Genomic DNA, 24,001 nt, shown 5'->3' with positions numbered 1-24,001 from the left:
TTTTGACTTTTATAATTTATTTTATTTCAGCTCTATTCAAAATTGTTTATTTAATTAATTAATTTAGAATATTTTTCCATGGTTACATGATTTATGTTCTTTCTTTCCCCTCCTCCCACCAGCCTCCCATAGCCAATGAGCAATTCCACTGGTTTTACATGTGTCATTGATCCAGACCTAGTTCTATAATACTAATATTTGCATAAGGGTGATTATTTAGAGTCTATATCCCCAATCATATCCCCATCAACCCGTGTGTTCACGCGGTTGTTTTTCTTCTGTATTTCTACTCCCACAGTTCTTTCTCTGATGTGGATAGCATTCTTTCTCATAAGTCCCTCAGAATTGGCCTGGATCATTGCATTGCTGCTGGTAGAGAAATCCATTACATTCAGTTGTGCCACAGAGTATCCGTCTCTGTGTATAATGTTCTGGTTCTGCTCCTTTCACTCTGCATCAATTCCTGGAGGTCTTTCCAGTTCATATGGAATTCATTCAGTTCATTATTCCTTTGAGCACAGTAATATTCCATCACCAACAGATACCACAATTTGTTTAGCCATTCCCCAATTGAAGGGCATTCCATTGTTTTCCAATTTTTTGCCAACACAAAGAGCACAGCTATAAATATTTCTGTACATGTCTTTTTCCTTATTATCTCTTTGGAGTATAAACCCAGCAGTGGTATGACTGGATCAAAGGCAGTCAGTCTTTTTAAGCCCTTTGGGAATAGTTCCAAATTGCCTTCCAGAATGGTTGGATCAATTCACAATTCCACCAGCAATGCGTTAATGTCCCAATTTTGCCACATCCCCTCCAACATTTACAACTTTCCTTTGCTGTCATATTAGCCAGTCTGCTCGATGTGAGGTGGTACCTCAGAGTTGTTTTGATTTGTATTTCTCTAATTATAAGAAATTTAAAACCCTCTTTCATGTGCTTATTGATAGTTTTGATTTCTTTATCTGAAAACTGCCTATTCATGTCCCTTGCCATTTATTAATTGGGGAATCGCTTGATTTTTTGTACAATTGATTTAGCTCCTTATTAATTTGAGAAATTAGACCTTCGTCAAAGGTTTTTGTTATAAAGACTTTCCCCCAATTTGTTGCTTCCCTTCTAATTTTGGTAGCATTGGTTTTGTTTGTACAAAACCTTTTTAATTTAATATAATCAGAATTATTCATTTTATGTTTTATAATATTCTGTATCTCTTGCTTGGTCTTAAATTCTTTCCTTTCCCATAGATCTGAAAGGTAAACTATTCTATGTTCACCTAATTTACTTATAATTTCCTTTTTTATATCTAAGCCACTCACCCATTCCGAATTTATCTTGATGTAGGGTGTGAGATATTGATTTAAACCTAATCTCTCCCATACTGTTTTCCACTTTTCCCATTAATTTTTGTCAAATAGTGGGTTTTTGTCCCAAAAGCTGGGATCTTTGGGTTTATTGTACACTATCTTGCTGAGGACATTTTTCCCCAAGTCTATTCCACTGATCCTCCCTTCTGTCTCTTAGTACCATACTGTTTTGATGACCACTGCTTTATAGTATAGTTTAAGATCTGGTACTGGTTAGGCCCCCATCCTTCACATTTTTTTCATTATTTCCCTTGGTATTCTCGATCTTTTGTTCTTCCAAATGAACTTTGTTATAATTTTTTCTAATTAAGTAAAAAAGTTTTTTGGTAGTTTGATAGGTATGGCACCAAATAAGTAAATTAGTTTGGGTAGGATTGTCATTTTTATTATGTTAGCTCATCCTACCTATGAGCAATTAATGTTTTTCCAATTGTTTAGATTTAGTTTTAATTGTGTGGAAAGTGTTTTGTAGTTGTGTTCGTAGCAGAATATTGTTATTAAAAAAGATGTATCCTTTTTCAGGAAGAAGTGTGGGAAAGAATTTTACAAATTTGTCAGTTCTCAGAATTAATATATTGGCCCTTGTCTTTTCTGTTTATTCCGGGCCCAATTAATTTTGCATTTAGCTATCAAAGCAAGATATAATTACTTTTAGATGAGTGTTAGTGATGATGGGCATCCATCCAAATGGAAGATAAGACATTCTTCATTCACTTGGTTTTTCTTATATGGATAGTTAGATCAAACACGTAAGTGGTTACAAATCTCATCCACCAGATTCTGCAGTGTTGTAGGTCTTTACAGAAATAATAAAATGTCATCTTTAAAGAGGAGCATTTGGAGAATTTCAACAGCTCTAAGGAATTCCTCATACTCCTCTGTGTTGATGGCTTCTATTTTTTATGCCTCACTTTTGAACAAAATTACTCATGCATTTCAAGGAATCTTGCATGTTTGTTTGTTTGTTTGTTTTGCTTGCATGGAAAAACCTTGTTGGAAGAAAGTTTTTTTTTTTTGATAGTTAAGACTTTCATAGGGCATTTTGGTCTGTCTTCCAATCAATTATGTGATAGTGAAAATGTGGAGTAATGTTGTGAAATCTAGCCTGTTCCTAATACCTTCCAAGGATGGCCTTGATGCATATGTAGATTCTTCTTGGTAAAAATAGGTAGTTATAAATATTCTATTACCAGTAGTATGGGTGCTAATGAGGTTTTTTTCTCACACTTCTAGAATCTTTTCCTTGAGATATCTTGAATTTATTTCTTAACAATCTTAAAACATTATCATCTCCAAAATAGACCTTTACTCTCTAATTTACTTAGTCTAATCCATCTGTTTTTCTGATCTTTATTGTTTTCAGTGCTCTTTCTTCCTCTTAAGTACTTTCAGGATTATGTTAACATCCAAATATACAGGCTTCACTGTCATTGGTAGTAGAAAGAATTTTTAAAAAGGAAATTAATAGAGTTTTTTCCTAATTTTTCTCTCTCCTTTATGGCTTCATTTTTAGCATCTCTTGGGGTAGCATGACTTTTTTTGGGGGGTGAATTTCTCATAGCAGGGGTCGGCAACCTTTTTGGCCTTGAGAGCCATAAACGCCACATTTTTTAAAATGTAATTTCCTGAGAGCCGTACAGTGCTCGCAGAGTGCGCTCCTGTAACAGAGCCTGAAAAAAATTGACTTTTGGGCTCCTGCTAAACTACCCCCCACCTGCTGTTTCTTATGAGACAATACTGCTTATAGAATTACACTAATCTTGTTTTTAAGATTTTATAAACAGATTTTTTATTCTACACTAGTTTTGTCATTGGATATAATGTCTTCTTGGAAAGTAGATTAAGTGTTTGCTGGATAAGATGGACTTTGACTATTATTGTAGTCATTTGCATCAGTTAAACCTATATGTGAAATGGAAATATTGACATCAGTGTCTTTTTCTTTATTTCTTTTAATTTTTCTTCAATAATTCATTTAAATAGGTCAAGTTTGGGTGGTTTTTAATTGTGTACTATATCTTTTCCTCATTTTTATTCATTTAACTACTAACCATGCAAGTAATGAATTGCTTACTATTTAAAATTCAGTAGGTTTCATTTTTACGTAATAATTCCCTTGTTATCTTCCAGTTCTTTCTCTCAAAATGTTATTGATGTAGAGATGAGACTTCATGTGATTTATAATTCTTGGTCCTCTTTCATTCCACACTCTGAAATATCTTTTCTAGCAGATTTTTGTTTTTGTTCTTACCTCTGCCTCCTTTTGCATAGAAGTTGTCACTGAGTATCAAATTATATCTTAATTTGGAGAGTCTAAATGAGTTCTTGGTATAGAGTTTTTCTATTGCTCTGTTTTATTCAATACTATGGATGTTGTAATTTTTATGGTTTTCTTCTTGCAAATAGTTATTATAAGTACAGCAATAAGAGAGGGCCAAATGTCACATGAAGTTATGTTTCAAGCTTTTAGATGACCATAAATGCAACTCTACCAAATACCTCTTATTTCTCCTTCTAAGGAGAACCTTTGAGCTTTCTTTCCATTTAGCTACTACATCCCTATTGTGTCTTCAGGGTTTTTTATGTAGACATCAAGATTAATATAGCTCAGCTCATGGAAAGTCTCACATTGAATGTTTTAACAGCTAAATTAATGTTGATGACCAGCCTAAAAGCTGGATGCTTAGTATTCATCACCTTTTCTGCCATACTACTACCCTTTGTTGAACAAATGGAAAGGGGCCCCATGAAACTTTTTCTGCTTTTCTTTATGTCATACGTTGCCATATCCTGTCTACTAGTTAGGAGTCTTTTTGCCTTTTGCCAGGCTTGTCTTTGGAAAGTAGGCAATCTTGTTGAGTTTATAGTTTTCTTACATCAAACCTAAGGCTGCTATATGACAGATGGAGAGCTGGACCTGGAGTCAGGAAGACAAGTTAAAATGTGGTCTCAGTTGCTTAATTCTTAGGGTTGTTGTGAGGCCCAAATGAGATTTTGTAAAATAAAGTAATAAAAATAAATTTAAAAAAGTAAAATATTTGTAAAATGCTTTTCAAACTTTAAACACTATATAAATGCTAGTTTTGGCTGCTTCCCTTTTTTATACCACTACTAAAGTTTCTACCTAGTTGGTCTTTTCAAAGTCTAAACTAATTAGAATGCTAAGACCTTTATGTTCTGCCTCTCCTCTATAAACATGAAGGCAGGTTATCATGTCCCCCTGAATCTTTGCTGGTGACTTTTCTAAAGGGGTGACCATGTAACCTCCTGTATTTAGTAAAAGGTTCCCAATTACTTCTAGGACCAAAAACAAACTTGTCTTTGACATTTAAAGCTCTGCACAAACTAGCTTTAGCCTACTTTTCCAGTTGTCATTACATATTACTCTCTTCTACTCCACCCAATCTGGACTTTTTGCTGTTCCTCACTGAATGTCACATAAGACATTCAGTAGCTAAGTTTTGTATTTGCTTTGTTTCCATGCCTAGAATACTTTGCCTCCTCCCTTTTACCTTTTGGAATTCCTCTTGGTTTTTGTTGTGTTTTTTTTTCCCCAAGATTCAGCTCAAGTGCTACCTTCTACAGTACTACTTCTATCTTCTGAGCTCTGCCTTTCCTGTCTCTTCACCCCAACTCATTACTTTGTATTTGTAAATGTACGTGTTGTTTTCTGTTAGAAGGCAAGCTCCTTTAGATCAGAGGCTGGTCTACTTTTGTTTACTCAGTGCCCAGCACAATGCCTGATATGTAATAGGCCCTTAATAAAGGGCTATTGATTGAACAACATGTTCCTATGACTAAACCTCATATAACACAAATGCTAGGTTTTTTAGTTCACATTGTCCTCTTTGTTTGCTCTCTAACTTATCAGTGACCTAAAATATGATGCTAATAACTGAGCCCAGTACTTGCAGATGTGGTCTGAGGGCAGAATATAGCAGGGATATTTCCTTCTTTATCCTGGACATTATCCTTCTCACTTTACCCTAAGTTTTCTTTATTTTCTCAGCTGTCATATCATCTTGGCTGTCATTATTGACTCATTGATGTTACAATGCACCAAGCCCCCTGATAATTTTCATAAAAGCCGTTGTATATTCATTTATGTACTCTTATTTTAGAATTCTGTTCCTGCCCCATTCATCTTCACTCAAAAATTCTTCCTGGTACCTTCCTTTTTCTTAGTTCTTATAATCCTTGAAATGAGTCACTGTCTTAATAATACTACATTTTTTAACTAATCTATGTCTTCTGAATGTTATCCCCTTTCATTCTCTTTCCAAGCATGAATACAATTCTACCACGTCTTGGTGAAAACTGTGAAGTGGAATTTGTCTTCTTGCTCTGTTAGGATTTCTGGTTTTCCTTGCTTATTATTCATACTTCAAGCATTTGTGTGAAACTTTTTTTATTAGTTCTCTTCTTAGATGTTAACTGTGAATAATTTAATTTTTCCTCTCTTTTGCTATTCTTCCCATGTGGTAGCTGCTACTCTTTATTGTATCTGGTTCTTGGAGATAAAAGTAGGTAGTTTTCCCCTCTTTCCTACCTTTTACCAATTTAAACCACCCTTCCTGTTTGATAAACATTATTAAGCAATGAAACTGGTTGTAGGTTAAGATGTATAGCTTCATCACTCCTTGGAGTCACTGTACAGTAATTGTCCTGTGTGTGGGGGCACATATTAATTTAATACTCTATAGCAGTGTTGGTGAACCTTTTTAGATATGGAGTGCTGGACCTCACCCCTCCCCCAGACTGAGTGCCGTGCCCCCCTCAGAGACCAAGTTGCTGTTCCCTCTCGCTTATCTCATACAGGGGAGGGAGAAAGTCCTCCCATTGGACTGCTGGGCAGAGGGGCAAGACATATGGGAAATGTCCTCAGTGCAAGTAAACAGGGGGAGGGGAGTGGACCAATCACTCTGCTCCCCTATATCTCTACTGCCTGTGAGCCACCCACTTTATCCCCTGTGAACTCCCATTGCACTGCTGGGCAGAGGGGTGGATGATATGAAAAAATGTTGTCAGGTACGGTGGAGTGGGGGAAGGGAGCAGTTCTCCCAAGTCCCTCTGCCTTTCTTGTAATGAACCTTGGGGAGGAGGAAGGGGGAAGGAGAGTGGCCGAGTGCCCACAGAGAGCTCTCTGTATGCCATCTTTGGCACCTGTGCCATAAGTTTGCCATCACTGCTCTGTGGTTAGAACTTACTTTGTGTTCTTTATTAGTCTCCTGGTCAGACTACAGTGGAGGTGTCCAGTGATTTTTCCTTAAAGCCTTTTACCCCTTTGAATAAGGGAAGGCTAAAGAGTAGTTGCCTAAACTTTTAAGTGCTAAAATTTTCAACTTTTAAGAGTACTTATTACTATGTTCAAGGTCCTGTGCTTGGAGTACAAAGCCAAGAATGAAACAGATCTTGCTCTCAAGAAGCTTATATTCTATTGGGACTGACATGCCCCTTACTATAGAGCTGGTGTTAGAGACCACATACAGACTGGGACATTTTGAATTCAAGATCTCTGTTCTCTTCACTACAATGTATTAGTGATAGACTTTTCTTTCAATGGTGCTTAGATGGATTAAAAAAATGGGCCAAAGCCCATGTTTACTGAGGCTTAAATATTCAATAATTCCACTTATATGAGAGGTTGCTATGTGGAAAAATGCCAATTTAAAAACTCTTCTGACCACTCATTTCTTGCAATGCATTGAAACAGAATATTGATATGTGGTAATGATGGAATTGGCCAGAATGTACCTAAATATTTGGCCCTCATTGGTGACTGTTTAGTGTTTACTTCTGTATTTTCCCATTCAAAAAATGGAAAGCTTAGGGACAGGTAAAAGATATTTTGCCTTCTTCATTGGATTCTGTTTAGTTTATTTTTAGATCACTCACTTAAGGTTAAAGAACAACAAACACATTGAGGATGGTGTCCGTGAGGAAAATGACGCATGGAATTGTTTCAATCATCCTTGAGGAAAGCTGTTTGTTATCTATTAATTTGCAGAGTCTCCTGGAAATCTGTCCTGTGTTGTCTTCCCCCCCTCCAATGAAAGGGGTTTGTTTGACCCTATGAAGTACTTTACTGCTGAGTCACTTAGAGAAGGGTGTAGAACAAGGTAGGGAAGAGACCTAGTGATTTTTTTTTCTCCTTTTCTTTTATTATCTCTTTCTAAGTCTCAATTTTCCTGACTTTAGGAGCAGGGAACATAGTGTGAACTTCTGTACACCCAGATCCCTAGGTATCACTTAGCTTTTGTACTATTTAAGAAGCATGGAAAGCTTCATTCTCTGAATGAAACTTTCCAGAAATAGTTCTTTCACTGACTCTGTCCTTCTTTATCCATTTTATTTTAGTTTTTGAGGCAGCCTTACCTGAACAACAATCCCCTCATTTAATTTAAAGGCAAAACACAGAAGTGCCATCTTTATGATATCCCCTACCAAGGTAGCTTTCACTGGTTTGTTTCTTACCTTAAAAGAAGGTAACTCTTTTGTTTGTCTTAGGGAATCACAACCATCAGGTGCTTCTCTGGATCAGAAAATGTCTTCCCTCCTGCTGGAAAGAAACTAATTTCTAACTGTATGGTCCATGTGCCAGCCAAACAAGGTTTTGATATTTATGTAGATGAGCCAGAGCATGGGGAGAGATGTAGTTGTAGCTGCACTGTTAGAGAAGAGATTGCATATGAAGATGTATATGAAGTGGACACCAGCACCCTGAAATCGGACCTCCACTTCCTGTTGGATTTTAGCACAGGTAACTTGCCTTATCTCTAGTTCATGATGTCCTGTTTTAATGATGTTTTTGACATTTTAAGTTCTCAATCTAGTTATGTCAAGTATGAAGAAGAAATGGCTCTCTTATGACATCTAACTGGGGAGGATTGGTAGAGACTACCATTTTCTTAATGACTTATCTGACTGAATTTTGAACCCGTGCAGTTTCTCCTATGTTGGTGGATACATCTCTGCAATCACAGTTTGAGGATCATTTAGATATTGGTACAGATGTAATAAATGTGACTGAATATGCTGAAGAAATTCATCAATACCTTAGAGAAGCTGAAGTGAGTTGCACTTCTTTTCTTTTTCTCAGCAACCCCAGATCCTTGATGTTGAAATAATTGTCAGTAGTTGGTTATGGCTACCAGTAGTTTGCTAGCAATTAGTCTTTGGTTGCATTAGTAGTTACAGGATGATGGTATCCATGAGAATGGTGGATGGGATGAGGAGGGGTTCTTGACTTGGACCTGGAGCTATTTCATTTGAAGTATGAAACTTCAGTAAAGCATTTCACATATAGTGTAACACCTAGCCACAGAGACAGAAAGACCTGGGTTTGAATCTCATGGCTAATTGTTACTAGCTGTGTGACCATTGACAAGCACTTAATCGTACTGAGCCATAGTCAGCTCTTAAGACTTAACTCCAAAATGAGAGAACAATTGAGTTCTGTGCTGGTGGAGGGAGTTCCCACACCAATAAAACCAAAAGGCTTGACATATGCTGTAGGAAACAGCCCTGTGATCAGTCACTTTCCTACTTCCTTTTTAATTCTGTTACAGCACAGAGTAGGAATGGTCTTGATAACTCCATTCCATGTGCCCCTCCTCTCTCATACTCCAACTTAACACAGTGAGGATTTTTTTTTAGTTGTGTGATTAGAGACAGAGCAAGCCTAATTCTTAATCTTTTTGCCTTCTTAACCCATTTCAGGTTCTTTGTTTTTGTTCTAAACTAAACAACCCACAGCTCCTTCGTTGTGGTCTTATGCCTTCTCTCATCTAGCACATGCTGAATTAATATCAAAACTCTATCAAAAAACAGATGAAATACAGACCAAAGGCCCACTACATGCGGAAGCAGCCTGATATCACAGAAGGAATGCGTACCATTTTAGTGGATTGGCTGGTAGAGGTTGGGGAAGAATACAAACTTCGAGCTGAAACTCTGTACCTGGCTGTCAATTTCTTGGACAGGTTTCTTTCGTGCATGTCTGTTCTCAGAGGGAAATTGCAGCTTGTAGGAACAGCAGCCATTCTGTTGGCTTCGTAAGTATTCTCTCTGACTTGCGTGACAGTGACACTCTTAGAGTATTAACATCCTTATGTTGTTCTCGGTGACTAAAAGCATGTTCCCGCCTTCTGCAGGAAAAGGTCCTCTTTTTTAGGATTAGATTGGTTGGTTGGTTTTTAAAATAGCACCCTAACTTAATATACTTTTTACCTAAACAAAGCTGCTGTTGGTTTACAATGAAAATGCGCACATAATTTTATTGATGCTAACTCTAGTTTTATGATGTCTGAGTGTATGGGTCATAGTAACAGCAGCTTAATTATTTGAAGGGTTCAGAGGTTAAACACTTCATAGTTATGTATAGGTCAAGTTAAGCACGAAACTGAAATTCCCCTTTAGGACATTTTATTATAATTCCTGTGCTCTCCTTCAAAAACCTAATGACAGAGGGCAGCTGGTGGCTCAGTGGATCGAGAACTAGGCCTAGAGATGGGAGGTCCTGGGTTCAAATCTGGTCTCAGATACTCCTAGCTGTGTGACCCTGGGCAAGTCACTTAACCTCCATTGCCTAACCTTTATGACTCTTCTGCCTTGAAACCAATACACAGTATTGATTCTAAGACAAAAGGTAAGGGTAAAAAAACAAAACAAAACAAAAAAAAACAACAAACCAACAGTATCTTGCCACACTATTATAGTGTTTGTTGGAAATAAGTGATTTTGTATTGACTTGGAGGACATAGAGAAAGCCCTTAACTTGACTTTATATATAGCTATGAAGTGCTTAACCTCTGAACTCTTCATTATTCATCTCTTAAATAGGAATACATTTCTCCTGCCTATCTTATAGAACTTATGTGAAAGAAATGCTTTGTAAACTATAAAATACTAAATAATGTTCTACATTATTATTATAAGCCTGGAAGACAATTAAATTCCCCCAAACAGCATCACAAAGGCCTGTCAAATAGAATAAAGGATTTAGGCATATCAGTACATATATATATAATCTTTCTCTTGCTATGTCCAAATTACTTTTGCTCATTAATTACAAAAAATCTGGCTATCAAATCTTCTAGCTCTCTTGTCCTTGGGAATGTAAGTTCATTTGTTTTTGTAGTCCCAGCACATAGGACACTGGTAAAGGGCTGGTTGAATTAATCATAATTTTCCTATAACAACAACAAAAATTTTTTTGAGTGTTTCAGGGAGTTAATCATAATGAGGTTGTATCTGTGTCAGCCAGAAATTGTCTGGGGCTTGTTGAGAACTAAAACCCAAGATTCAGAAAAGGGGCTGCTTAGCTCACCTAAGCATTTCTTTACAATGTCAAACTTTTTAGCATGAAAATATCTCCATCTCTATTCTGTGCCATTCAAGTGGGCGTGTAGGTAAAATATAAAGAAAATAGAATACTGAAATGCCTTCTGTGAACAAGGATGTTGGGCTAGACTGAAGGTGAAATAAAAAAGATAAATATAGCTCCTACCTAAAGGAGTTCACAGACTCTTAGGGATCTTGTTGGTAAGGCTTATTGCTAAATTGTGAAAATTTGGACATATTGGAAATTATACATCAGGGGAGTAAAACACATTTTATTTCTAAAATATTTGTGATCTTTGTGAAACTCTTTGTTTTTTTCAGGAAATATGAGGAGATTTATCCACCAGAGGTTGATGAATTTGTCTACATAACTGATGACACTTACACAAAAAGACAGCTATTAAGAATGGAACACCTGCTCCTGAAAGTACTAGCTTTTGACCTGACGGTGCCAACTACCAACCAGTTTCTTCTTCAGTACTTACAGAAACAAGGAGTCTGTCTTAGAACTGAGAACCTGGCCAAGGTATGCTCAGCAACTTCTGAAAGACCAAGGAAATGATAAGCAATTATTTTATTTTTTTCAGGCATCTCATTTTTCCCTCAGAGCTTCTCATTTCTTTTTCATGGCCTTGACTCAAGGCTTGGATTTGCACTCTAAATATTTTTTTTAATCATGGTTAAAAGGGCAGCTTGGTGGTGCATTGCAGAGCATTGGGCTTGGAATCAGGAAGATTCTTCTTCTGAGTTCAAATCTAGCCTCAGAAAAGTTGTGTGAAATTGGGCAAGTCACTTAATCCTGTCTGCCTTAATTCCTCTTCTATCAAATGAGCTGGAGAAGAAAATCACAAACCATTCCAGTATTTTTGCCAAGAAAACTCCAAATGGGGTCAAGAAGAATTGTACATGACTGAAATGAGTCAACAACCACAACAATATCATGGTTAACTTTTTAAATAACAAATTTTTCCAGAGAGTAGAGAGGCCTTTTCTTTGTGTTAACATAAACTTTAGTATAACTTGAAACAAGTAATATATAGAATGTTAACTTAAAACTGCACCAAGACTTGGAACACATTGTGCTTGGAGGAACTAACTTACTGGATACAAATTATCTTAAATTGAAATATCAAGCAGGATCACATTAGACACGAGGAAGTAGCTGTGTGCTTCATTTGTTTTGATTAATCTCATCCTGTTATAGACTATTTCCAATAATGAAGCAGTGCTAGATGGCACAATGGACAGAACATTGGGCCTAGAATTGAAAAGACCCGAGTTCAGATTTGGCCTCAGATACTCACTAGCCTGAGAAAGTCACTTAACCTCTGTCTGCCTCAATTTCTTCATCTGTAAAATGAAGCTAATAATAGCACCTACCTTGCAGGACTGTTGTGAGGATCAAATTAGCTAATAATTGCAAAGCACTTAGCACAGTGCCTGGCATAGAGTAGGTACTATAAAAATGCTTATTTCCTTCCAACTCCTTTGCCCCTGCTTTGCAATTTAGAATTGGTCAACCGAATCAGAATAACTAGATCTCTGATTCTAATGTTGTAATCACAATGATGACTATTTATCAAGCATTTTCCTTGTGCCCAGGATCGTACAAAATATTGAAAATATAGGGAAAAAAAGTCTGAGTCCTCAAGGAGCTTACTTTCTCTTAAAGGAGCTAAGGAAAGTGTATCTAATCTTAATTTAGATGGCAAAGACTTAAAGCTTACAAGTTACTTGTTGTTTACAGTGTTGTCCCAAACATCTCAAATGAAGTTTTGTTTTCTGTAGATGAACAATAGTTAATATTATATTCAAGTTTATTTTCTGTCTGTGGTTTAGGAAGTTTTATTACAATTTATATAGTTTTAGCTGGATTGATACATTCCCCCCACTCCCAAAAATAACTGCAGCTTATCTTTATCAATGTTGTTTCCATGTCAGCGTGGTAAGCTATTTTGACTTCATACTGACCCACATAGCCTCTCATCTATCCAATAATTTAACCATTGTTGCGTTGGTAGGGGCCATGGGTGATTTTCAGGTGAACCTATAGCTGAGTGTCCTTACAATAAGATTAACGCATCTTAGCTTGACTTTTCTACAAGTCTTGGGCCACTGATAGGTGATGCCAAAAACTTAGTACCAACAGCAGAAATGTCACTATGAGAAACCACTTGCATATTTGTTCATTTAAGTAACATTTAACAATTTGATGGGAATCTGTGTTTAGTATGTTGCAGAACTGAGCCTTCTTGAAGCTGATCCATTCTTGAAATATGTTCCTTCTCTGATTGCTGCAGCTGCTTATTGTCTGGCAAACTACACTGTGAACCGACACTTCTGGGTGAGAAATAATGATTGTAGATTAGGGGTTCTTAACCTATATTGTATCATGACCCCTTTGGCACTCTGAGAAAATCTATGGACCCCTTTCAGAATAATGTTTTTAAATGTCTAAAACAAAATATATAGGATTGCAAAGGAAACAAATTTTACTGAAAGAAAAATGTAGTCTTTTTTTTTTTCTCCATTCAAGTTCACAGACCCCTAACCGCCTCTGAAATATATCCATGGAGCCTGAAGCGGATGTGATCTGAGGATCCCAAATTAATAACCCCTGCCCTAATGCAGTCTAAAGACCAATTAGACACTTTAACACTCTTGGCCTTTTTGTATGTATACATATATGTGTATATGTGCACATAGGTTATACACATATGTATTTCTACATATATGTGTTAGTATGTATGCACATTTATGTATATTGTGTGTGTATATACAAACATCTTTCTTTCTTTCTCTGTTAGGGACCTCAGACTTCCTTCCATGATCTAGAGAGTCTTCATCTGAGTGCTGTGGCATAGAAACCACAGCCAAAATAAAGATGAGGTGGGGAGAGGACTGGAAGGGAAAAGAAGAAATAAAGTTAGTTTGGCATGCTTTTGCTTTCAGTGTATCTATGCTGGCTCATAGCTATCACTGCTCCCTTTTCTTAAGTGCCTCGCACATAGATGGATAAAGTATTTATTAAGGGTTTACTATCTTATGTGTTCATATATGACTTGTAGTAGTAATCTGTTCTAGAACAGTGATTAATGCCAAGCTGGTCTATTGCTTGCAAAAGCTACTTTCTTGCTCCTGGTTCAATAATAATTTCTCTGAGGTTTTCATGCCCTGAATTGTTACCTGATTGGATCACATCATGTGAACTCAGTAAAAGTGCCTAGCTTTCATAAACCTCTTCCCAATTACTTTTTGTTTCAATTCCTGGTCAGAATCATGCAGAGCATAATAACTCCTCTCATATCTTTCACTCTTTTGTGAAAAATATTATTACAAGTCAGGTACTTTTTAAAGTGCTTTGCTTTTGACAAAGAGCCCTCTAACTGATGAAGTATTCCGTCTTCTGGGAAACATGCCTCCATCAAGCCAGTCATTTAGTAGTAGAAGCTAATAGAGAGGATTTGTCTTCCCTTTTCAAGCATGAAAATACAAGAAAATTTAGTCCTAGGAAAGTTTCCTCATTCCAGCATTATAAGATTGTATTTTAAAGATAATAGCTATAACCTATCATAGTCATCAGAGTTATCTGTAGATTTCTCATATTCTTTTTAAAATTATGAAGCAAGTTTGTTTCTTTTTTCTTCCTCCTTCATTAGCCAGAAACCCTGGCTGCCTTCACTGGCTATTCATTAAGTGAAATTGTGCCTTGCCTGAGTGAGCTGCACAGAGCATGCCTTGATATCCCCCATCGACCTCAACAAGCAATTAGGGAAAAGTATAAGGCATCAAAGTAAGTTTCTAAAACTTCCTTGTGTCTAGGATCACTTTCAATAAAAGCTGGATGTGTTTCATACCAGGGTCAGAGTTAGAAGTAACACAGACTCCCTGTAGCCAGTATCATACACATTAAACTTTTTTAACCAAGGAAATGTGACTGGAGGGGCCCCATTTAACTCTAAAGCTAGATAGAAAATGGGATTGTCTTTCTGTGTGTACATGTTTGGGGATGACCTATGTCCAATTAAATTGTGATTTTGATTTTGAGGTGAATGGATTCTGTTCTATTTGCCTGTTTTTATGTTCCTTGTTTGTCTCCTGGTGGGGAGAAATGTGGTTAGCTGCCTTGTAAAGTGATGGCACCAGGCTGGGTGGAGCACCATGAGCTTACTATCCCATCAAGAGGCTCCCTGATTGGCTGAGAGTGAACCTGGGATTAGAATAATGAACTAGCAATCTTGATTTAGATAGCACAAGTAGGCAACCCCCCAAATTAGGCCAAGGTCTGTTCAGAAGGGAAAGTCTGAGTTCACCAGGGCCAAGGAGAATTCAGCTGGACAGGACAGACCTGAGGGAATGTTTTACTATAGAATACCTGAAAGTTTAGGGTAACTCAATTAAGAAAAAAGTATAAATTTATTATGTATTTCTATTTTCCTTATGCTATTGTATTTTTGAATTTGTATGTGTTCTTTTCCTTTGTTAATAAGCCTTAGAAACAGCCTCTTGTGTCCCAGAATGGAGAGGAAAAAAATAGGGAAGAGGGTGAGACCTAGTGACAGTAGTCACTAGCCACAAAAGGGGGCTGGATAACTAGAGTTAACTAGAGCCCAGGGTGACTGATCTCTGAGCCAGCATCTGTACTAGTACTTGAGAATTTGGGGAAGTTTGGCAAACTGTATATGAGGCAACATCTGTGGAGCTGAAGATAAGTTGTACTGGGCAAATCTAGAGGGAGGAGTCTGATTGCAGGTCGCTTTTTCCTTTCTTTTTATTTTTGTCTTTGGTGAGAGAGGAGGGGAGAGGAATAGTAGTGGCGGGGGGGGAGGAAGAGGAACATCTATAACTTATTGCAAGCTGACAAGATATAGCTTCAGCATGCCAGTACTTGCTACAGATAGTTCTTCTCTGGCTTCAACTGTCCAAATGAGTTTTGTGAACTGTAATCTTTAGCCCATGATTACAAATTGGCTTTGTGGTCTCATTGCAGGTACCTGCATGTCTCCCTTATGGAACCACCTGCAGTTCTTCCTCTGAAATAAAATTCCAGAACTAAAGCACTTAATCTCCAGATCAACAGCGTTGATCTTTGTATTTTTATAGGGCACTGCAGGTCAGGTCAGCAAGTGTTGCTAAACATAGCTGACACTTTTTAAAGATGTAAATGTATTTAAGGTCGTCGAGACTTTTAAAGTAGCTTGTAATATAGACCAATTTTTTTAAATAAAAAATTTGCCTGATGTTATTGTGTCAAGCTTCATTTATTTACTACTATTTATTTACTTGTTAGAATTTTGGTACTGCAATGAACTTTTTTAAAATTATGAAGTCATCTAATGGTCTTTGAAGCAAATGATCTGATGAAGGTCTGCACTGGTAACATTTTTCCTTCCCTGAGAACAGAGCAGAGAAGGAATGAAAGTGACAAGTAACTCAAGTAGACATGTGAAGGGGATACTGTAAACCAAGCCCTCGAGCTCTTCTGATGAGATGTAGCAGGAGGTAAGGGGAGAAATGTAGTATTAGTATACCTTAGGGATCTAGTAGTTAAGCCTAAAAGACTTCAGGTTTGGTGTAATCAAATATTAAGCATGAGCTTGAAACCCAAAAAAAAAAAATGAAATTAGCATTACCTACTTTACAATTGTAGTATTCATAGAAAGGGTAAGTTTTACAAACAATGGTATAAGATTTGGAAGGATCTAATCTTATATAGGTGAGTAGCTTAGTGGTACAGTAGCTGGTGTGCTGGACTTGGAGTCAAGAAATCCCACCTCTGACATTAGTTATGTGACCTTGGGCAATTCACTCAGCCTCATTTTCTTTATCTGTAAAATGAGTAAAATGGCATCTAAATTACAGTGCTCAGATCATAAAAGAATAGGTATAAAATGTAATGCAGGATTGCTGCAAGAATCTCTTGCATTTGCAAAACCACCAGAAGCAATCCTGGCAGTTAGGGGGACGGAACATTGACCCAGCCAGTCCCTAGTCTCACTGCCAAACCATTGGAGCTGGCACTATAAATATCCCTGGACTACCAACTGTGGGGTTCTGATTTCCTTGACCTCCCCTGTCATCCTGCTATCCCCTGTATCTCCTCCTTGGGCCCTGGGAGGAGGGAACTTGGTGGGAAGAGAACGTGGGAAATTAGTTTACTTAGGTAGGCAGGGACACCCCTAAACCAAGCCATTACCCTCATTTGTTAACCTGCTAGACCTTTCTACATTAGAGCAGTGGAATTTATCCCTGGCTGAGGGCTGGTTCCCTCAGCCTGACCCTACCTTCTGAGACCCTCTGCTAGCACTGGCCTTCACCTTTAGCAACAGTTTCCCAAACTTTAACCCTCTTCTCTCAGCTTACCCTTGCATTTAATAAACCCCTTGGCCTTATTCAGAGAGCTTCAGTGTTTCATTTATATCACCAATTAGGGCCAGGGACTGGGAAGAAGGAAGATAAATATCACTAGTTTCTTGAGGGGCTAGACCAGGCATCCATCTTGCTCAGGAAGTGAACTAGATTCACTTCCTGTTGGTTTCAGTTTCTCACCCACAGGGAGGGGCTTCTTACTCCTGGCTTCAAGGGAGCTTAGAGACAACAGGGAGCCTGACTGAAACATCTCAGCCCAGGCTCACACAACCCTGGTTGACCCAAATCAACCTATACAGGAGTTGTAGTCTCCCTGCCTAGTAGACTCAGCTGGTACCACCCAGGCTCCTCTAATATAAGCCTTCAATAGCTCTATTATTCCTTTATTACAAAAAGCACTATATAAATGATATCTTATCTTACTAGAATAAAATATGACATCTGTGGGGAAAATCTGCTTACTTATAAAGGAAGCTACAAGTATTAGTTTTGGCAGCTGCTATTTTTCCCTCTTCCCTCTGCTTTTAAACCTGTTCTAATGACCCTTTTGGTGGGATTGGATAAGGGCAATCCATATCAGAGATTTTCTCAGGTTGTTAGTTACTCCTGGTGTGGAAACTCCCTGCTAGTGTAAATCCTCCCATTTTTAAAAATAAAGCATAGTACATAATAAAGAACAAGATTGATGTGAATTTTTGAACCTAGGATTACTTAATGTTGACATTGCCAGCTCTTGGTTCTTTCAACGAATCAATCTTGGTCAATTCATTGGTAATTTAGAGATTAGGTTTAAAGCAGTAAGATGGATCACTTGACAATGCTCACACAGCCTACACATGTGGCAGGAACTCAAGTTGTTAACTGATTAGAGATTTAGAGCTGGAGTCTTGACTTTATGAATGAGGATCACTGAGGTTAATTGACTTCTTCAAGGTCATACAGCAAGTTAGTTGTCTGAGGCAAGATTGAACCTGTCTTCCTAATGCCAAGCCCAGAGCTCTTTGTGCTACATAATACTCCCATCTCAAGGCCTAACCTGTGTTTGCTAAACCAAGTTTCTTCCCATAATGCCCTTTAAGTCCCAATGATGGAAAGTAGAGTCAAGATAAAGAGATGACATTTTTTTCCCCAGCTCATCCAATGGACCTCTTCCATATCAACCTAGGAAATGTACTAGGCTGAATTTTTATTGGGGAAGCCAAGAAGAAACAGTCATAGGGAGTTATCTTTCTAGCCTAAGGCAGTTCAGGAAGATACAGATATGTGGACACTGGAGTAAGGACTGGCCAGAAGTGTACTGGCCATAGCTATGGGAAGCATTTTAAAGCCAAGCCTAGGGACTGAGACTAAACAGCAATATTAGAAACACTAGGGTCAAAAGAGATCCTAGGGCCATGTTGACAAAGACGTTAAACCCATGCCTCAGTGTGCTGGAGAGGGTTGCTCCATTCCCCCCTTTTACCCCACCTGAGGACATTTTTGCATACACTATCCCTCTGTCCTACAGACAAATGCAAGCACTTCCTCCCTCTGCTCTCTGTGGTAATGTGATGGGGCTCATGTGTGACTTGAAGGTGTAGTTTTGGCACATGATTGCTAAAAGATCGACCAACACTGTCCTAGGGACTCCAGAAAAAGCATTAAGAACAGGAATAAGTTGGAAGTGCTGTTCACTCATTACCCAGTTCTGAGTCTTGGTTCCAGGAGAGAGAGGTACACTCATGGTAAGAAGCAAGAGGCCCAGCTATGAAGGGAATAAGTTGCAAATTCTAGAAATTTATCTATATGATTCTGAGCCCAAGAGCACTGGAATAATCAGGGCAAGAATAGATCAAAGGAGAGTGAAACAGTTCAGTCATTCTGAAACTGCAGAACTTTCTAGCAAACTAATAGTAATTGAGTCTAGCAGTAATCTACAGAAACTTGAACACATAGATACCGATAGGCACAAACCCAGGTCAGGAACTTGGAGAGCTTATCCCAGGAAGAAAGTGAACAGACTTCTTCAAATCATACTACCTTGGAAGCCCCCAAAATTTGTAGAATATCAGAACATGATGTGAAAACAGGAAAACATAAAAAGAAACAGCTATTAAGACATGCATCCACTCTCTCCAGAAGTGAGCAGTGCCCAACACTAAAAGAGTCCAAAACCAAGAAGTAGATTGGAAGAATAAGCAAATAAAAAAGAAACCTGATCATAAAGAGCTACTTCAATGACAAGCAACTCAAGACAATCATAAAAGAAGAGAATGACCTTTATAAGCAAAGTTCTAAAGACATTTCACATTGGACAAAAATCCAACAAGAATTCTTAGAGGAGTTAAAAACAGAATTAAAAAAAGCAGAAAAACCCTTTAAAAGTGGAGGAGAAATGAGAAAAAGAGCTATGCAAGAAAGTTATGAAACGAGAATTAACAGCTTCATAAAAGAGTACAGAAGGGGCCTGGGTGGCTCAGTGGATTGTGAACCAGGCCTAGAGATGGGAGATCCGAGGTTCAAATTTGGCCTCAGTTGTGTGATCCTGGGTAAGTCACTTAACCCCCATTGTGTAACCCTTACCACTCTTCTGGATTGGAACCAATACACAATATTGATTCTAAGATGGAAGGTAAGGGTTTAAAAAAAAAGAAGCACAAAACCTTACTGAAGAACATAACTCCTTAAAAATTAAAATTGATCAAATGGAAGCTAGTAACTCCACAAGACACTGAAAAATAAAAAAAATGTCAAAAGATTGAAACAATAGGAAAAAAGTGAAACAGGAAAAACAACTGACCTAGAAAATAGATCAAGAAAAGATAGTTTAAAAATTAAATGAGATTCCTGAAAACCTTGAACAAAAGAAAGTCTAGACATCATATGTCAAGAAATTATGTAGTAAAACTGCCCAGTTATTATGCAATCTTTCAGAACTTAAAATCACGCTTTCAGAGGGAATCTAACTAGACAGAGGGCTTACATAAGGTTCTTTCATATTAGGATTATCTCAAAAGACAAATGAAAGAATGGGGATGAGGACTGCACTGTGAGAAAGGGGTACTGGAGAGCAAAAACAGGGAAAATTACCTCACATGAATGGGGCCCACAGAGAAGAATATATGATGAATGGAAGCACTGGGACTATCAAGCAGCCCCCGATCCTCACTCTCATCTGAACTAATTCAAGGAGGGGAGAAGAAACAGTTCAGGATAGAAATTCACCTTAACAGGGAAGTAGGGAGAAAGATATTAAGACAAAGCAAGGCAAAAAATGGGGGAAGGTAAATTAAGGGAATCAGTGGTCAGAAGCAAAACAGACTTGAGAGGGGAGACAGTTACAAAAAAAGAAGGTAAATATATGAAAACAATGGAGAGAAATAAGCAGAAAGCATAATTATAAATGCAAATAGGATGAACTCACCCATAAAACAGAAGAAGTTAGGAAAATGGATTAGAAAGCAAAATCCAACAATATATTGTTTGCAAGAGACACACTTGAAACAAAGACACAAAAGAAGAAGAGTTGGGGCAAAAATCTATTATGTTTTGGCTAGGTAAAAAAGGCAAGAGCAACAATCATGATCTTATAGAAACTACATTTTGCTAAAAGATAGCATAGAGTAGACAATGAAGTCATACTAATACTAATAACTAAATGGCATACTCTCCAAATTCCTAAAGGAAAAATTTAATTACAGGAGGAAATAGTAAAACTATTGTAGTGGAGGACTTCAGTTTACCCCTCTCACACCTAGATTAATTCTAAAAAATGAAGCAGATGGTTCGAATTTTAGAAAAGGTAATAAACTCTGGAAAATATTGAATGGGAACAGAAGGAAGTATACATATTTTCCAACTCTGCATAGCACCTTCACAAAAATGGACTTTCTTCACAAATACAGGAAAACAAATAGTAAATGCATTTTTTCTTACGTAGTGTAATAAAAATATACATTGAATAAAAAGCCTTTGAAGCATAGGTTAAAAATGAATTGAAAACTAAATAACTGAATCCTAAATCAGTGCTTCAAAGAACAAATCCTAGAAATAATCATTAAAGAGGAAAACAAAACAACATACTAAAATTTGTGGGATACAGACAATGCAGTACAAAGTATGAAAAGTTTATATCTTCAAATGTGTTAATAAAAAGTGTAGATCCATGAATTTGGCATACCACCACAACAAAACTCTAGAAAAATTAAAATCTACCAGTTAAATTCAAATGTTCCCTAACTCCCAGGAAATGAGTTTTCTTATTGAGCTACCCTTGACTTTTTAATTTGGAGAGTTTGTGTGTGAATGTGTGTGTGTCTGTGTGTGTGCTGCAAAAAGCTTAAAGTGCAAATGTTGCTGGTGACTACTGAAGGAGTCTGCCCAACCTTCCCCCCCAGGGGCTCCTTCTTAGGTACTTATCACATTATTCTATAAGTGGCAAAAGGCAGGGGAACATGTCAGCATTTCAGATAACCTGGCTGGCCAGGGTTACACCATGGAAAGAGGCATAAAGAGTTTGACTTTCTTTATGGGACAGCTATCCCGACTCCCCCAATGTCCAATGGAGCTACCAGGAAAGGTGCTGGAAGAGCAATAGGATCTGGTCAGCTGAGGGGAAAGGAACACCTGTCTCCTAGAGTTGGAAGGGAATTTGAAAAATAAACCAACATTCACCATTTAGAGATTCAGAAATTGACCTCCTAGGGAGACTTACTTGCCCAAGGTGCCACAGAGTGGAAACATTAGAGAGGGGATTGTAACACAAGCCCTCTTCATTGCTAATGCTCTTCCTGATAACAGAACCGACTTGCTCAGTGACCTCAGTCTATCACTAAACCCTTGGGGTCTGAGGCTTTGTGTCTAATGAGGAAATGGAACTTAAACCTCAGCAGGTAATAGGACCAAGCCCTGTTGGGATAAAACAAATTGGGGATGGGCAGGGTGAGTGGGCTCTTGGAGGAGGGGAAGGTCTCTGGCTCACTTCTGGAGAACTTGGGATTTTACCTGTCTGAAATCAAGAGATAGAACCAAGAGGTTTTCAAGGTCCCTTTGTCTGCAAATCATAAACACTAAGAATAAAGGAGATTAAGTGGTGTTAGGAAACCTCGCTTAGGTATGAGACTAATAGCCCTGGGAACAAACCCAGTATCCTAGAGGACTAGATGCTGTCAGTAGGTGGAGATGAGCCTTCCAGCCTTGTGAGGACAGAAAAAAGTGCCTGAGCTGAGATTGGGTCCCTTATTCATGCAATGTGTCACTGGATGGAAATGGACATGGTAAGGAGGCAAGTATAAGAACACTTAGAAATGTAGGAGGAGAATAGGTTATGAAGGGCTCTGAATGTCAAACAAAATATTTTTATTTGTTCCTGGAAACAACATGAAGTCACTGGAGTTTACCAAGTCAGACATGGTTGCACCTGGGCTTTAGGAAAATCATTAAAAAACAAACAAACATGACTCTCAAATCTATCAGGTAAGCCAGGAAGTTCCAGTTGGGGTATAATCTCATTCATCCTCTGGGAGGATAGGCACTGGGTATTAGTCTAGTACATGTTTACTTATAATAGGGTTAGGATTTCAGGTTTCTGGTTTTGGAAGACCCCTTATTTATTGACTGAATAATAAGCTTTTACCTATCCAAACCAGAATGATCTCCAGCCATGCATATTACTCTCTATCAAGACCAATCCCATGCAGAAGACCCATATGCCATTTTCTTGGTAGCAGCAATTGATAAAATTTCTTCTACCGAAGTAAGAGGGTGACTTATGATTTTAGAGTTGCTCAGAGCACTCTCTCAGATATTTTTAATTGCCCAAAGTCACCAGACCAATGTGGATCAGAAGCAGAATTTGAACCCATCTTCTTGGTATAGGGCTAGCTCTAACCACTACATAATATTGGCTGTCAACAAGAAAGTGACTAGAGGAAATCCTAATGCGACACACACCTACATTCCCCACCCCCACCTCATAATCCTATATCTTGGATAGCATCAGGCAACCCCAAGTTAACTCCAAAGAAATCTAGAAAAACAAGCATTTATGAACCATCCACTATCCGCCAGGCACTAGGCTAAGGGATTTACCAAAATGATTTCATTTCCTTGTCACTACATCCTTGGGAAGGAGGTATTTTAAAATGGTATTTTGTCCATTTTTTAGTTGAGGAAACTGAGGTGGATAGAGAGGAAGTGACCTGTCCAAGATCACACAGCTAGGAAATGATGGAAGTTTGATTTGAACTCAGAGCTTCTTGCTTCCAAAGGTCCAGGCAAGCTCCATCTACTGCATTGTCTAACTTCCCTGAGGAGAAATGAAGGATTTTTACAAAGCAGGCCTATGTCATTCTGTTCCCCTAGAAGGATGCCATGATTGCAAACAAAACAAAACAAAACAAACAAACAAAAAACTCAACACCTTTTTCTACAATCCAACATATTCCTTCCCTCCAGGCCCGGTACCTGGATAAAGGCTAGTTGCCATTGCTCAGCTAGGTCCAAATGGAAAGCCATACAATTTGGAATTATGCCCAAAGGGCTATAAAAGAATGCATATCTTTTGATCCAGTAATACCACTACTAAACTACTCCTGTAATCCAAAGAAATTTTTAAAAAATGGGAAAGGATATGTTTGTGCAAAAATATTTATAGCTGCTCTTTTTGTGGTGGCAAAGAATTGGAAATTAAAAGGATGTCCCTCACTTGGGAAAATGACTGAACAAATTGTGGCATATGATGGTAATGAAATGCTATTGTACTCTAAAGAAGGATGAACAGGATGATTTCAGAAAGAACTGGAAAGACCTATATGAATTGATGCAGAGTGAAATAAGCAGAACCAGGAGAACATTATACACAGTAACTGAAATATTGTGGAATGATCAAATGTGATAAACTTTGCTACTAACAGGAAAAATCTGAGGACTTATGAGAAAGAATG

The 24,001-nt window shown here is 37.9% G+C and overlaps 1 protein-coding gene across 1 annotated transcript in view; it reads left to right on the top strand.

Annotated features, from left to right (window-relative positions):
* Positions 1 to 15,751, top strand: part of CCNA1 (cyclin A1) — a 181,336-nt gene extending 165,585 nt beyond the window's left edge. Inside the window, exons 5-11 of the mRNA XM_044668956.1 lie at positions 7,875 to 8,127; positions 8,313 to 8,437; positions 9,198 to 9,421; positions 11,031 to 11,235; positions 12,940 to 13,053; positions 14,369 to 14,502; positions 15,700 to 15,751. Of these exons, the coding sequence (XP_044524891.1) occupies positions 7,875 to 8,127; positions 8,313 to 8,437; positions 9,198 to 9,421; positions 11,031 to 11,235; positions 12,940 to 13,053; positions 14,369 to 14,502; positions 15,700 to 15,751 (1,107 nt within the window). The remainder of the gene's footprint in view (positions 1 to 7,874; positions 8,128 to 8,312; positions 8,438 to 9,197; positions 9,422 to 11,030; positions 11,236 to 12,939; positions 13,054 to 14,368; positions 14,503 to 15,699) is intronic.
* Positions 15,752 to 24,001: the final 8,250 nt, after the last annotated feature.

This window comes from Gracilinanus agilis, chromosome 3, assembly GCF_016433145.1.
Source record: "Gracilinanus agilis isolate LMUSP501 chromosome 3, AgileGrace, whole genome shotgun sequence".
Lineage (NCBI taxonomy): Eukaryota > Metazoa > Chordata > Mammalia > Didelphimorphia > Didelphidae > Gracilinanus > Gracilinanus agilis.
The sequence above is the reverse complement of the archived record's forward strand: the minus strand, read 5'-3'. Positions and strand labels throughout refer to the sequence as shown.